Source organism: Elgaria multicarinata, chromosome 2, assembly GCF_023053635.1.
Source record: "Elgaria multicarinata webbii isolate HBS135686 ecotype San Diego chromosome 2, rElgMul1.1.pri, whole genome shotgun sequence".
In the NCBI taxonomy this organism is placed as follows: Eukaryota; Metazoa; Chordata; class Lepidosauria; order Squamata; family Anguidae; genus Elgaria; species Elgaria multicarinata.
In genome coordinates, this window is record NC_086172.1 from 37,144,802 (window position 1) to 37,159,877 (window position 15,076).

General features: G+C 43.4%; 1 protein-coding gene across 2 annotated transcripts in view; it reads right to left on the minus strand.

Moving 5' to 3' along the window:
* Nucleotides 1-738: 738 nt before the first annotated feature.
* The window catches only part of PPP1R1C (protein phosphatase 1 regulatory inhibitor subunit 1C), a 51,127-nt gene continuing 36,789 nt past the window's right edge, over nucleotides 739-15,076 (minus strand). The window contains exon 5 of one of the 2 annotated variants that reach the window (XM_063118592.1): nucleotides 739-1,555. In XM_063118592.1, the coding sequence (XP_062974662.1) occupies nucleotides 1,467-1,555 (89 nt within the window). In that variant the 3' untranslated portion in view covers nucleotides 739-1,466. The remainder of the gene's footprint in view (nucleotides 1,556-15,076) is intronic. The other variant, XM_063118593.1, reaches the window with a different exon arrangement.

The window sequence follows — 15,076 nt, forward strand, 5'->3', positions numbered from 1 at the left end:
TTATTTATCATAATCATAGTTCCACTTTGTGAGACAAAATGTTAGGAGAGCAAACATATTGTGGCTCAGGCTAGTGAGCTCATGCAGGCCTTGAAACCATCCTGTTACTACATTTGCTTGGGACGCATATCCCTGTAAACAAGTACAAATCTACATTTTCCTGTTCAAGTAAAAACATGAGAGGCTGGGGGTGGGGGCGAAGGGAAACCCTCAGTTTCAGATCTCATGAACACAGTCAAATCGACTGTAACTCTGCTGCATCTTTTAATGCTACTTTACAATAGAATTTTGTTCTCAAAGCAACTTAGAAAAGTTGTATCCAGACTTAGCGCTGCTTAACATAGACCCATTGAAACGACTGTGTTTTAGGTTATATTAACATCGGCTGCAACGCCTTGTAATTGACCTGTAGATGCTTTTAGACTACTGAGAGCCCGTGTGGTGTAGTGGCTAGAGTGTTGGCCTCGGGGCCAGGAGTTTCGGGTTCTAGTCCCCACTCAGCCATGGAAGCTCACTGGTTGTCTTTGGAACAGTCACAAACTCTCAGCCCAACCTACCTCACAGGATTGTTGTTGTGAGGATAAAATGGGGGAGGAGGAGGATTGGGTACGCTGCCTTGGGTTCCTAGGAGGAAAAAAGGCAGGATATAAATGTAACAGATAATTAAACAAACTCCCATCATCCTTGACCATTGGTCATGCTTGCTGGGGCTAATGGAAGTTTTAGTCCAAAGCTCTGGAGAGCACCAAACCAGGGAAAGCAGCATTAAACCAACACCTTGATAAGTTCAGGAAACAATATAAGTTGCAATCTACAATGTTAGATGCAGAGAAACTCTGGGCATCCTAAAAATTTTTTTTAAGCATCCTTCAAATCTAAGGATACATTTGGATGGAAAACATCCTTCCCTGTCAGCTTTATGACCCTATCACAGCTTTGCCATGCAGGTGACACATCTATGGGCAGTTGTGCAATAATGGCGGATGGTGTGCACCTATTGCCAGCGGGCCACAACTTGTGTAGAATATCAGTGTTGATGTGGATTTCTCACCAGCTGCAAAGACTGTACAGAACACAATTTTTTTTCTCCTAAATGTATGTTGTCTTTATTTTGTAGCATTTAAATCTGTATTATTTACAACTGATCTTAGACGGCAGCTCACATTCAGAATTTAAGCTGTGGCAGAAATAAAGATAGAGGACTCAACATGTTTGCAAACTACATATTTGAAGTCGTTAAAAAAAAGAAAGGAAAGGAAAAATGGCTATAAAAGAAATGGTTATCTTCAGTGATAAGGTTTTGCAAGATGCTGTAAATTCCACCGTGAAATCTTCCTTCTCTTGAGTACTGACCTGAAGACTGCTTTGGGTCAGGAACATAAGCAATAGAGTTCCATTGTAAGTAGAGAAAATTTAGCAGTTCAGTTATGGACAATAAAGGATCTCCCACAGATGTTTGGTACCAGTTATGGGCTCCACTCCTCATCTCTTTCATTGACGCCTTCATCTTCCTCTGGGAACGCAGAGTCATTCTGGTTTTTTAGATGCTTAACCCCTGTAAGTAGGAATAACATCTTTAAGACCACACACACACACACTCACACCCAGAATCTTGTCTGCTATGCTGCCCAAATAAAGCAATCAAAGTCAAGCTTGTTGTTCTTGTGTATGAACATGGCCATGTTTATTGAATGTGAAAAGCTGAGTTTCCATTACATGCTTAAAGGAAAGGCCAAACTAGACAGGATGTTAGAGGTGTATGGAGGCATTATCCAGTGGAACATCTCCAGTGTCATGTTAAGTTTGGGTCCTGAGTGGGCCAAGAACTCGCCAGAAGAAAAACTGCCCTGGGGCTGCCTTCATGGCACTGAATAGGCACCGCCTCCCTCAGAAACCCCAGGGATTTCCGCTCCCGTGATGGCATCCAGTAATCCCAATGCCGAGGAAGGAGTGCAGGGTTTCTGGCAGCCATCTGGATACTAGAGGTTCCTGCCCTCTTCCTGGTGGAAGGTGACCAATTGCTGGTCACCTTCCACCAGGAACCGCCCCCGGAGCAATGTCAGATGGCGGAAGAGACATAGTGGCCATGCTCCCATTGAAAAAGTCGGGGTAAGTCCCCAACTTTTTCAATGCACAGCTTCACAGGAAAGCCCCGCAGTGAACCGATGCAGCGCAGATCTGCAGCCACTGTGGGCCTTTCCCCACGTATAGACAGCCCTAGAGTCTCCTCCCATGCCTTTTACAGACACTACAGCCTCTGCTCTGATCCAGCCGTAATATGGCCTGAAGTGTGGCAGACTGGAAAAATGGTTCTCTCTGTATCCATGTAACCTTATCCATGTCATTTAGCCATTCTGATAGTCAGTGTAAACAAAGCGAGCAGACATGTTTTCTATTTGGTACATTTGCAGCGCAATCCAATGCATGTCTATTCAGAAGAAAGAGTTCTATGGACCTTTCTCCCTGGGTGCATAGGATTCCAGTCTTGATCCACATTGCTTCTTGTCATCTTCAATCCTTGATTTCACCCCCATCCACCCCAGCTTTGTTTCATATAATCTGATTTATAATCTGATTATGCATGGTGTGGAGAATGTGGATAGGGAGACATTTTTTCTCCTTCTCTCATAATACTAGAACCCGGGGTCATCCCATGAAGCTGATTGGTGGGAGATTCAGGACAGATAAAAGGAAGGACTTCTTCACACAACACATCAGTGGCTACTAGTCCTGATGGCTATGTGCTACCTCCAGTACCAGAGGCAGTAAACCTATATACGCCAGTTGCTGGGGAACATGGGTGGGAGGGTGCTGTTGCACCATGTCCCATTTGTGGGTCCCTGGTCAAGAGTTGTTTGGCCACTTTGTAAACAGAGTGTTGGACTAGACGGATGCTTGGTTTGATCCAGCATGGCTCTTCTCATGCTCTTACGTTCTTATATTTTGCCACTTGATGATCGTCCTCTCTCTGGATACATGATGATTATCAGGCAACGTTCCTTGAAGTGAGCATACCTGGTGAACAACTACAAATAAAACCCGATGCTTCTTTTTAAAAGGTTTCTTTGAGTTACATGATATTACCCTACTCATAATTCACTCCCAACCTGTCACACATTTCTCTGCTATAATACGATATGGCCCTGAGATCTCTTGCTCCAAGGATGTTTTGTTCCGTCTATACCCTTTGTCTGCCTCCCAGTCACTCTCTTCATGCTCTGCTACCCCTTTTGTGCTCGGCTAAGCCTGCGCTCCTCATTACTGAGCTGAGGTCTCCATGCTCGGACTGAAATTCTGCTCAGAATTTCTGCTTTTGTCTTCTGGTGTTTCTCTTCTCTTGCCATCTGTCCTACGGCAACGCACATCCAGTCTCCGCACAATGCAGCCGTGATTTCCCTGGGTCCATATTTTCTTCTACCCCACAACAATCAGATTGTACCCTTAGGTTCACCTGCTCCAGAATTACCCTGTTCAGCAGTCCCTGGTGCCACAATACGAGAAAGAATGCATAAAGATGCGAGGCTGATTTTGTCTCACTTCTAAAGTTTGCTGGTTCCTCCTTTCATTTCTCTCAAAAGCTCTGGTTTCACTGCAGGTAATTTAATTCAATTAATGTTGATGAAGAAAGGCTGAATGCAAAAGCCATTTTCAGTAAGCATGCTCTAATACACTTTCAACGGGTAATGCATTTTAGATTAAATCACAGCCTCAAAGCTTATTTCCAGATTCAGGATAAATTATCTGTGCAAATGAGGCCAACTCTTTGACATTTTTCCAGACACATCATGAAATCTCCAATGGGGAAACTAAACCTCGACATCTGGTTTAATCCATCCCACCAAAGAAGAAGAAATTTGAAAGTGAATAAGTATTCAATGATATGCCTCAACCTTGTTAAATATATCTAGGATGTAGAGTAGGTCAAGCGTTTAATACACATCCGAGGCATCCGAATCAATTTAATGAATCAAAAGTGGTGTTGAACCTGACCATATCACACAATGAAGCTTTCATGACCTGCAGATGAACTGAACAAAAGATTTCTTATAGGTGCCAGAGCAATAAGGCAGCTACACAGCTACCCTGCTCACCAGGGCTGCACCATTCATTTCAATGGAGGAAGATCTGTGTGGATATTATTGCATTGAACTGCCACTTTTCAGCATGTAACTCCTTTGCTGAGGGAACTGCACCAGGTACCGGGCCAGGTTTAAGCTTCTTGTACTAGTGTACAAAGCCCTAAACAACTTGGGGCCAGGATAACTGAGAGAGCGCCTTCTCCTTTACCAATCTGTCTGGTCACTGAGGTCATTGAAGGGCATTCAATTGATGGTCCCACATAGACCTATTGTCCAATTAGAGTGCACCAGGGGAAGAGCCTTCAGTGTGGTGGCCCCTATGCTAAGGAATTCCCTGCCTCTGGAGGTCAGGCAGGCGCCAACTTTGTATTCCTTTCAGCGCCTCCTGAAACCATTGTTGTTCCAGGAAGCCTTCCCCTAATTGTGTTTTTATTCTGTTTTTATTATTTTATTCGATTTGTCCACTGCTCTGAAATTCCTGAATGGGGAGCGGTAAATAAATAAATAAATAAACTGAGTACCTTACTGAGCTACAGACAGCTCCAAATTGTGGCATGCCTATAAGTGATATTTGGCAGCAGAGCACCATGGTAGAATTAACTTTGATTCTTCCTTCTTGTAGAATGGAGACTGAACATTTCCTTTGAACCAGGGGAGGGGGTGGGTGGGATAGAAACTTTTTTAGTCTGGGGGCCAGATCCTGGCCAGATGGTGGGGCAAAATGATGCCAGGGGCAGGGGCCCTCCTCCAAATCCCCTCCCCGACACCATCACATTCTGCCCACCCTGCCTTTCTGCCTGCAGAGAGGTTGCATTGCGCCTCTCTGTGCATGGAAAAGGGGGCTTGGATGATGCTTGGAGGGGCTGCTTCTCCAAGGGACGGCTGAGTCCTGGCCCAGCCTGGGAATTCCCAGTGTCATCCCTGACACTGTGGATTTCCCATGGTGGTCAATAGGGGATATGAAGCTCCATTCCAAATCTTACTTCAGGCTTGGATCTGAGTCAAATCAGGCAGCTTCGGACCATTTGCCGAAGTGCAAAATTAGGGTCCGAACTGAAACTTGTGGCCGGCGCACCCCCCCACCCTAGTAGATGCTCTTACTGGATGCACTTTTCATCTTCTGTATAAAGACATTGGCTTGTCCAACCATTGTTGATGGGAACAATATACCTACATTTCTACACACAATGGAAAAACATGGCCTGGACATTTGGCCTTGACTAAACAAATCTCCTTAAATAAAAGCACTTTAATTTTCAACTTTGCTATATTAAGTCTTAAAGGGTGAGACTCTGCTGGGTTAGTAAGCCAGGCAAGAAACTCCCAAGCATCTATTTTTAGCCCTTTTCTTGATTTTGTCTTCATCCATATCCATAAGCACACTGACATGGGAACAAGTCCCACTGAACTGAACAGGGGCTACTTCTGAGTAGGCATGCCTAGCATGGCACTGCAAGGCTTGTTCTAGGTGGGCCAAACTCTGAATACGTTATATCCCCCATGTTTCTGCAGCAGGGGTGGTAATGGGCAGAGGGACCTTTCAGAATAGGAGTTCCATTCTGTGCAGCATTTTGGAGCTCAGCCATAGGTTAGGGTGACCCTATGAAAAGGAGGACAGGGCTCCTGTATCTTTAACAGTTGCATAGAAAAGGGAATTTCAGCAGGTGTCATTTGTATATATGGAGAACCTGGTGAAATTCCCTCTTCATCACCACAGTTCAAGGCCAGATCTACACTAAGCAGGATATGACACTTTGAAAACGTTTTGAAGACTGTATAGGGAGTGTGTCCTGAGCCTCAACAGTTGTCACTACTGTTATAAACCGTTTTAAAGCAGTAGTGTAGATCCTGCTCAAGGTGCAGAAGCTATACTAGAGTGACCAGATTTAAAAGAGGGCAGGGCACCTGCAGCTTTAACCGTTATGATGAAGAGGAAATTTCACCAGATTCTCCATATATACAAATGACACTTGCTGAAATTTCCTTTTCAATACAACTGTTAAAGATACAGGAGCCCTGTCCTCCTTTTCATATGGTCACCCTACCATAGGTAATCTTTTTTCAATATGTTCAGGTGGTTGCTCCATTTATGATAATGGAATCTGGCTCTGCCCAATTCCCCCCTCCCCGTCCAGATTTTGAGGTTCTGCTTTATGAGATATGTTTGACCAAAATGATCAGTGTTAGAAGCTGTAGTCCTTCCAGATTTGTGTTTTTAGGATGTATGCTTACTTTAAATAGGGTGACCATACGGAAAGGAGAACAGGGCTCCTGCATCTCTAACTGTTGTATAGAGAAGGGAATTTCAGCAGGTGTCATTTGTATGTATGCAACACCTGGTGAAATACCTTCTTTATCACAACAGTTAAAGCTGCAGGAGCCCTGCCCTCTTTTGTATCTGGTCACTCTAGTATAGATCCTGCAGCTTTAACTGTTGTGATGAAGAGGGAATTTCACCAGGTTCTCCATATATACAAATGACACCTGCTGAAATTCCCTTTTCTATGCAACTGTTAAAGGTACAGGAGCCCTGTCCTCCTTTCCACGTGGTCACCCTAACTTTAAAGCTTTTTTTAAAAAAAACTTAACTAGAAAATTAAAATTAAATATTTTCTGATCTAACTTCAATTACTATCCTGCAGGAAGAAAATAATTAAACACAGTCAAAATCTTGTGTTTGAAACTCTAGGTCATTTGTCCATGAGGGAGAAGGTAAATTCTCCATTTTTTCTCCCTTTAAGAGAATTGCAAACAATTGTTTGTTTATATATATATATATATATATATATATATATATATATATTCATTTTAAATTTTTTAAAAACCTGACAGTGTGAAATTGTGCATTTAACTGTTAGCAATTAAAGAAAAAATGGAGAATTAGCCAGAAGTCTCATCCATGCACCCACCCATGAATGAAGAAGCTGGAGTAGCAGAAATTGAAGTTTCCAGAGCCATTGATGAAACCCGGGATTCTGATAATTTAAGATCTTTTTCTTCCTGACAACTGTAATTGTGGTTGTGCGGGGCAGTTTGAGAAAAAGACTTCCTTTCTTCAGGAAAAAAGGTTGAGACTTCACATTCTTTCTTTCGAATAGTTCAAGGGTTAAGTGTAGCACACATATAGACTAATTGTTTTAGTTGTTCAGATGCTTTAATAAATTAGCGTGAGCTTCTGTAGGTTAGAACCCACTTCATCAGATGCTAGTAATGTGGGTGTGCATGCCCATAATCAATTACAGGCATTCCGAAATTGCAATTCCTACTAGAAGACAGGCAGAGCAGAACCCAAGGCACATTGGAACAGAACTGGGGAAATTTGCTTATCCTGATAAATGACCGCAGTAGCTAAACAGCACAACTCAATTTGCCATAGCATTTCATTGCACAGTGTTCCATTTCTACGCCTGGGGCAAGCTTCACTTCTCAGGATGAGTTCAGAATAGATATATACCCTTTTAAGGGCAATACTGTTGAAACTCCAAGTTCCTGTTATTCACATAATCTGCTCCTGGCACAAGGTGTTATGCAAATCTGCTGGCTACATGTCTCCATTGTTTACCCTCCTCCACCAGCAACATTCATTGTTGGAATATCTTTTAACACATATGAGCTCCTTCAGATGGGGAAAAATCATGTTCCCTTAACGTGGCTCTTCTTCCTGCTTCTCTTCTACATTTGCAATGAGCTGCAATTAGACGAGAAAGAGAGCAGCGACCGTGTGGCCCACCCAGTTCAATGGGAACAGTGGGCATTTTATAGTGCAACTTTGCCTGTACATGGCAGGAAAACCCGACAAATACCAATATATCTCAGAAGAGTCAGGTGTTCTGATGTTTATTTTTTTACAGCTAAAACTGGGGAATGGAGCTGGAGATGTGTAGGAAGCTGACGGCATCGTCAAAATGACCTGTGAACATCTGTGAGTGGCCAGTCATGAGCATGATATAAAATGCTCTAATGAAGCTCAGTGGCCTGCTGCTCTGAAAAAGCCAGCAAGAGAATGGTGTTTGGCTCTTCATCTGTGATCTTTAAAACATGATTGATTATCCCAAGCTGCAGAGAGAAAGCCTTGCATACATAATACATCTTTATCATGCCAATGTCCTGTAATATCTTTGTGCCCCTGTCTAGATTCTGCAGAGGGCAAGCACTCATATTGCCTCCCTCAGCAATAGGACCAATCCCAGGGCAACTTTGTGGAAGCTAGGTAGGTCTGGATATGGTCAGTGGCTGGATGAGAGACAACCAGTGGCCTCATTTGGATGTAATAATAAACTATATGTTGTGATAAAGAAGGTATTTCACCAGGTGCTGCATACATACAAATGACACCTGCTGAAATTCCCTTTTCTATGCAACTGTTAAAGGTACAGGAGTCCTGTTCTCCTTTCCACGTGGTCACCCTAACTTTAAAGCTTTTTTAAAAAAACTTAACTAGAAAATTAAAATTAAATATTTTCTGATCTAACTTTAATTGCTATCCTGCAGGAAGAAAATAATTAAACACAGTCAAAATCTTGTGTTAGAAACTAGGTCATTAATAATATACTATGATTTGTCATTTCAGGAGTGAGCCTAGGCATACTATATTCCCCCTCCCCTTCCTTCATTGTGACTACAAGGAGACTAGAAGCTTTTGTTTCCATTTTTGGCTAATCACAGTTTGTTGTTTCATCTGAACCTGGATAAACTATGGTTAGTCTTAACTATGGTTTAATGAAACAAGCCAACTTCAAACCTTGGTTTATGAAGCCGGCTTGTTTCAATAAGCCATAGTTAAAATTAACCATATTTCAGGGTTTGAACTAGGGCTGTGCACGGACCCCCCGATCTGCTCCGGATCCCGATCCGCAACTTCCGGATCTTGTCCGCTCCGCCCCGTGTAGATCCGCCTATGGTCCGCTCCGCAGCGCCAGGTAAGGCCCCCCCACCCCCTCACAACTTACCTGCCTCCGTTGTGGTCCGGCAGTGGCTTCAACTGAGGCCGCGGACTCAAACAGGAAGACCAGGCTGCAGCCACGGCTTGGTCTTCCAGTTTGAATCCTCAGCCTCAGTTGAAGCCACCACCAGACCATGAAGGAGCCAGGTAAGCCACCCTACCCCCTACCCCTTACCTGGCTCTGCCACCGTTGCTGCACGGACTGTGCCGCCGCCACTGCCAGGTAAGGCCCCCCTCCCTCCTTACCTGGCTCCATCGTGGTCCGGCAGCAGCTTCAACTGAGGTTGAGGATTCAAACTGGAACACCAGGCTGTGCCTGGTCTTCCAGTTTGAATCCTCAGCCTCAGTTGAAGCCGCTGCCGGACCACGATAGAGCCAGGTAAGCCCCCACTTACCTTTTTTTCAGAGCTCCGGATCGAGGCAAAGGATCCACTTGGTCTCGATCTGCTTCATCTCAATCCACAGCTCCCCGACACAATCTGTCTCTGCCTTTGTCGGAGGCGAATCAGGCCACCTCACTATCGCTTCTCCAATCCGAAGCGAAGCGGAGCACAGCCCTAGTTTAAACCTAATGCTAAACTGCAGTTAATTGAAAATAGAAGGCAAATCTTCTTATTTCCTCATGGATGCATCAGAGGAGAAGGAACCATGCAAGCCTGAGAATCTCCTAAGCTTGTTCCATGATAAGGTACTTTCAGCTTCATGGAGAAAAAGCAAGAAATTACTGAATAGCAATTAACAGTTTTTCTAACCATTTGGTCATTATCCCCCCTTCACCCCCAGTTGTCCTACTTCCCTTCCAAAGTACAGATATGGAGTTACAACCTTTTCACAGTCCCAGCAAAGTCAACGGAGCCATTGTCTTCACCGCCACAGCTCACCAACCATGAGAACAAGGAAAGGCTGTGTTCAAAAGGCTTGGCCATTTCCCACTTGATTCTTTCGGATGACCCTGCTTCAATTCCCCTTTCTCACATTCAAAAGTTGCTAACAACAGCATTGGCTCCCTGTGCTTCTTCGCAGAGAGAGAGGTTTCCACAGTACAATGATGTGGTCACAACACCTCTCCCGACCGAACAAAGTGCCTGCCTTTGAGCTGGAAGGCTGGTTTGCCTTGTGGCTGAACAGCCAGATCTTTTACTGATGGCATCCAAACATATCAGCAGTTCAGGCTTAAGAACATAAGAAGAGCCCTGCTGGATCAGATCAAGGGTCCATCTATTATTATTATTATTATTATTTATTTATATAGCACCATCAATGTACATGGTGCTGTACAGAGGTACATGGTGCTAGTCCAGCACTAAGTTCACACAGTGGCCAACCAGCCATCGGCCAGGGACTAGCAAGGCAGACCTATCCGCACCCCAAATTTCAAGTTTGTAGCTCATCTAGAAGTGGGTAAACATTTCTGGACATACAAATACACACACACACACACACACACACACACACACACACACACATGTATGTGTGTATATCTCCCTGTTCTCCCCCTGGTTGTGTCTCTCAAAACTGTTGTGGAGATTCCTCAACCCTCAGAGCAAAAACTGGGAGGAAGCAAAGGGAGGCAATGAGGAATCCATTTCACCAATGGCGCCTATGACACTGGTGGATGGACACCACCGAATACATCAGATAAAAATAGAACTAAAGGGATTTTGTAAAAATGTGCATTATGCCAAATGCAATAAAGCAAGGTTATGAGAAGCTAGTTGAAATCTAGAAAGACACAGCTACTAAGAAAGAACTAAATGTACTTTGCGAATTAATAGGGAAAGAGAGAAATGCGGACAACTAACACATTTTTTGTATACTTCACTTGCTAAAAGGCACCAATGGAATAATATGATATAAAAAGCAAGGCTGACAGATCTCAGAAATCATCCCATGAGTATAGTAAAACAACCCTCTGCCAAAAATAACAAATATCATTGTTCTCTTTTATTTCTCCCTCTAAAGCATCCTTCCAGAAGATATATTTGCAGAGCTACTTGCAATAAAGAGCAATGTCAAAAATAAATGTACAGAGTGAATATAAATAAAATGAGAATAATTCCATTCCCTTGGAGAAAAAACAAATATTTATTACAACACATGCTTGTATATCTGGCTGGATAGTGGATTGGAAGACAATGGCCCTGTTTAGACAACCTGCTAAACCATGATGGTTAAGCGTTTTGAGCTAAACATTATGGCTTAGCGTGTCATGTGAACCATGACTTAGCATGTTGTGTGAACCATTCCTAACCATGGTGGCTACATAACCATGGTTTAAACACACCCACTGACCACTTGCTGCAAAACGGTTAGCAGCCTAACCATGGTTTAGCGTGTTGTCTGAACAGACCCAATGTTCAGTGGGGGTGGGAGAAATCCTATGTAGATTTATGGAGTTTAACATTTTTCAAATATGGGATTGGGGCTTTGCTGCATTTGCACTGAACACAAATGGACCATAGATAGTTCCTAAATTAATTCCCATGTGAGCCAGAGTGGGAGGGAAATGTCATGGAAACATTGACCCAATACCCCATGGAAAAAAGGAGGGCTTGGATGTTTCAAAGGTTTTAGGCTGTGTGTAGGAAAGCATAGGCAGCCATCCAGCTCCTGTACTGATTTATCCCTTGTATGCTCCAAAAAATTGCAGAGAAGTCAAGTACATGGCAAAAGTGTGTCTTAAGTTCAGTACGAGGTCAGTAGTCACATCTAAAGTTCATTTCCATTCACAAAGTTGCAGGCTTACACTGTGCAGCTTCCCAGTAGATCTGAAGAAAGATCCAACAAAAGTGTGGGTTCAAGCATTTGGGAAGGAAACAAGATTTTCCATGCAGCCCCCAAATCGATCAATAAGGTGCACTTGGGATTTTGGCTGCAATCCTAAGCCCTGGACGAACAGAAAGTGACGTTGCATGAGGAAGACCCCGTTTAACCTCTCCCTCCTGGCCAATACACTTCCCACGCTGAGCAACTCTGTAAAACGACCAGCCCTTGCTCAGTCATCGGCATGTCCAGGTAGGGCTGGGGAAACGCCTGCCTGAAACCGTAGAGAGCCGCTGCCAGTCAGTGTTGCCAATACTGGGCAATACTGGCCCAGTTTTGCTAGGATGCCAGGACTCTTCTGCACCTCATGACGCCTGGCAGCCTGCTCCTGCCCGGATTGTCGCCTGCAGCTCTGTTTCTGCTGAGATTTCTCAAGCACCGGGGCAATGGGCGGCAGGGGGAGGGGGGAGAGGTAATTTTTAGGGGGTCTACAGTCTTGCAGCATACAGGGAGGGAAAGATTATCTCTTCCCTCCCAGGAGGAAGTTAGGCTTTCGGAAAAGCTCCAATTGACAGCAATGGAAGCTTCTTCTTTAAGCCTAATTGTTACGTAGAACTAGGAATGGTAGGAATGGTGACCCTGTGCCCTGCATTACGGAGGAGAGACCTCTGTCCAAAGGGATGTCAAGTCTGGGGCCAGATCTACACCTTCTGTCGAATTATTACAAATGTGCAATAAAAAGCGGTATATGGGATGTGGATTGGGCCCCAACAGTTATAAGTGCACGTCAATACCGCTATAAAGCAGTAGAGTTAATCTAGCCCAGGTCTGGTTTAAAGACAAAGTACCCTCAGAAGGAAGAGCCGGGCCTTGAAGTTGTCCATCAACAGCACTTAGGGCTTTTCTACATGCAGCTTTTAAACCACACTTTACCAAGGCTTCTGCTGGAGCATTCTTTGTGTGATTAAGATTGGCTCCTCTGAGCAGTTTCCGCCCACCCCACCTACCTACCCACCCCGGATTTTTCTTTCTCTGCTTTCATATGTGTTCTGTTACACAACCATTAGGTGGTGTTGTGGTATATCAGAACTGTGCAAATACACTACGGTTTCATGTCGTCATTCACATATATACCATACCATATTTTTCTCATTGGTGGGTGGCAGGGGATGATGCTAAAATGCTGGCAAACAATGGGACAAGCCCTGGAGGATAATGACATTGGCCCTGTTCAAACAACATGCTAAGCCATGGTGGTTAAGCATTTTGAGCTAAACATTATGGCTTAGCATGTCATGTGAACCATAACTTAGGGTGTTGTGTGAACCATTCCTAAACCATGGTGGCTACATAACCATGGTTTAAATGCACTCACTAACAATTTACTGCAAAGGGGTTAGCAACTTAACTATGGCTTGGCATGGCAACTGAACAGGGCTGATTGTATAAAGCCCCCACAAACTACTATGAGTGAGGAATCATGAGTGCCCAATAAATGCCTTGTGTAGAAATGCTCCTGAACAGCAGACTGACCAGAGGTCATCTGGTTATAGTCTTCCACCCTGGGCTTTTTTATTGTATCTCTATAGTATATTCTTTCTAAATTTGCATATATGCATATAAATTACCATATGCAATTTTTGTGCAAGGCAGTATTAGGGTGACCATATGAAAAGGAGGACAGGGCTCCTGTATCTTTAACAGTTGCATAGAAAAGGGAATTTCAGCAGGTGTCATTTGTATATATAGAGAACCTGGTGAAAAGGCAGGTTTTCTGTCCTCTTTTGTTTAGTGATGTGTAAGTGGCCACCGTAGGCCATAAAGGAGATGCTGTGATTCAGAATGGGAGGCGTGTGGGGTTAGAGACTCCCCACCTTAGAGTTAAAATATAACTTGAACCTTGATTTATATCCATCATTTTCATTGCTCTCTTCATGCATCTGACAGATTGGGCTCAAGTCCCTGGGTTTAATAATATTTGAGGTTAAATACAAATGGCATCTTAAGTCTTCCAATACATAGGGCTGAAAACATTTCAAATGGGCAAAATCTGTCACGCCGGTCTGGCAAGAAAGACCTGAGCATGTTAATCTGTACAGATTTAAGTCTCACCCCTGGATTCACTTGGGGGTGAGTGTGTCTTGATGATGACATCACTTCACCACTTGTTCCGTCCAAACTCCATAGGGTGTGAGTGGCAAATCTTCACCGCAGGAGGGAGCGTGGCCTTTCTCTACCTATAAGCAGATGCCTCTGAGTTGTTGCAGAGAGAGGCAGGAAGTAGAAGTGTAACAAACCCTCAAACGACTAGAGGGAGCCCAAGTTCTTTTGAATTCTAACCAAGATAAGGAATCCATTTTAACAGTGATTGGTTGTTGTCATATTGATAGCAAAGAAATGGAAAGTAATCTTGAAGCATTCCTAACCAAACATCTATATTTATCAGTAATGTGTGAGTGGACTCTCTGTCCAGGGTGCTGCCACATCGAAGGTTTAACGGTGCTTAAGAAATAATGTCTGAATGCATTATATTTTCTTTATATTAATGAAGCTAAAACTACTGTTCAGGTTATGACTTAAATTAACTTCTTTTGTACATCTCTGACAAGTCTTCAGGTTTGCCTTTATTCCTAAAATGTTCTATTTTACTTGTTTAGGTTCATGTTCTCTGGTAAACCGTTCCATGACACCAGCTTTTCTTTTCTTTTCTTTAACTCACTGTTTCAAATACTTGTTTTATAACTGGATTTATTTTGACAACTCAGCATAAAGAATTGGACCGAAAGATTCCATTCCATTCATGGAAGGCAGTATCTCCACTATATCCCCAGAGGTGGTTATAATCCATTGATTTGCAGGTTGTTTTTGTTGTTTTTGGTCTCTATGGCTTTTCTACACAAGGCTGTTAATCTGCTGTATTTTTACAGTTTTGTTACAGAATTGACAGCTGAGCATTACACAAAGAGTGACTCCTCTCTTGCTTTTCCACTACATAACCTCTAGGTGTTGTATAGCAGAAGAGTGCAGATAGATAAGTGGAAAAGGCTGCTTTTTTTTCACTTTCAGAAATAGCATCACATTTTCCCTGCTCTAAAAACAACTTGCCAAAAGTGCTCTTCAAAAACTAAGCAAAACTAGAGGGTCACATCATTGTCTAAAGAACCTGTAAACAAACATGAATAGGAAATGACAAAAGCGCAATAAGTACCTCATATAGAAAAGCTCTGCCTATGTACTATGGATTCAGGAACAAATTAATCTCAGTGCCAAGGCAACCCTGGCTTCCAACATG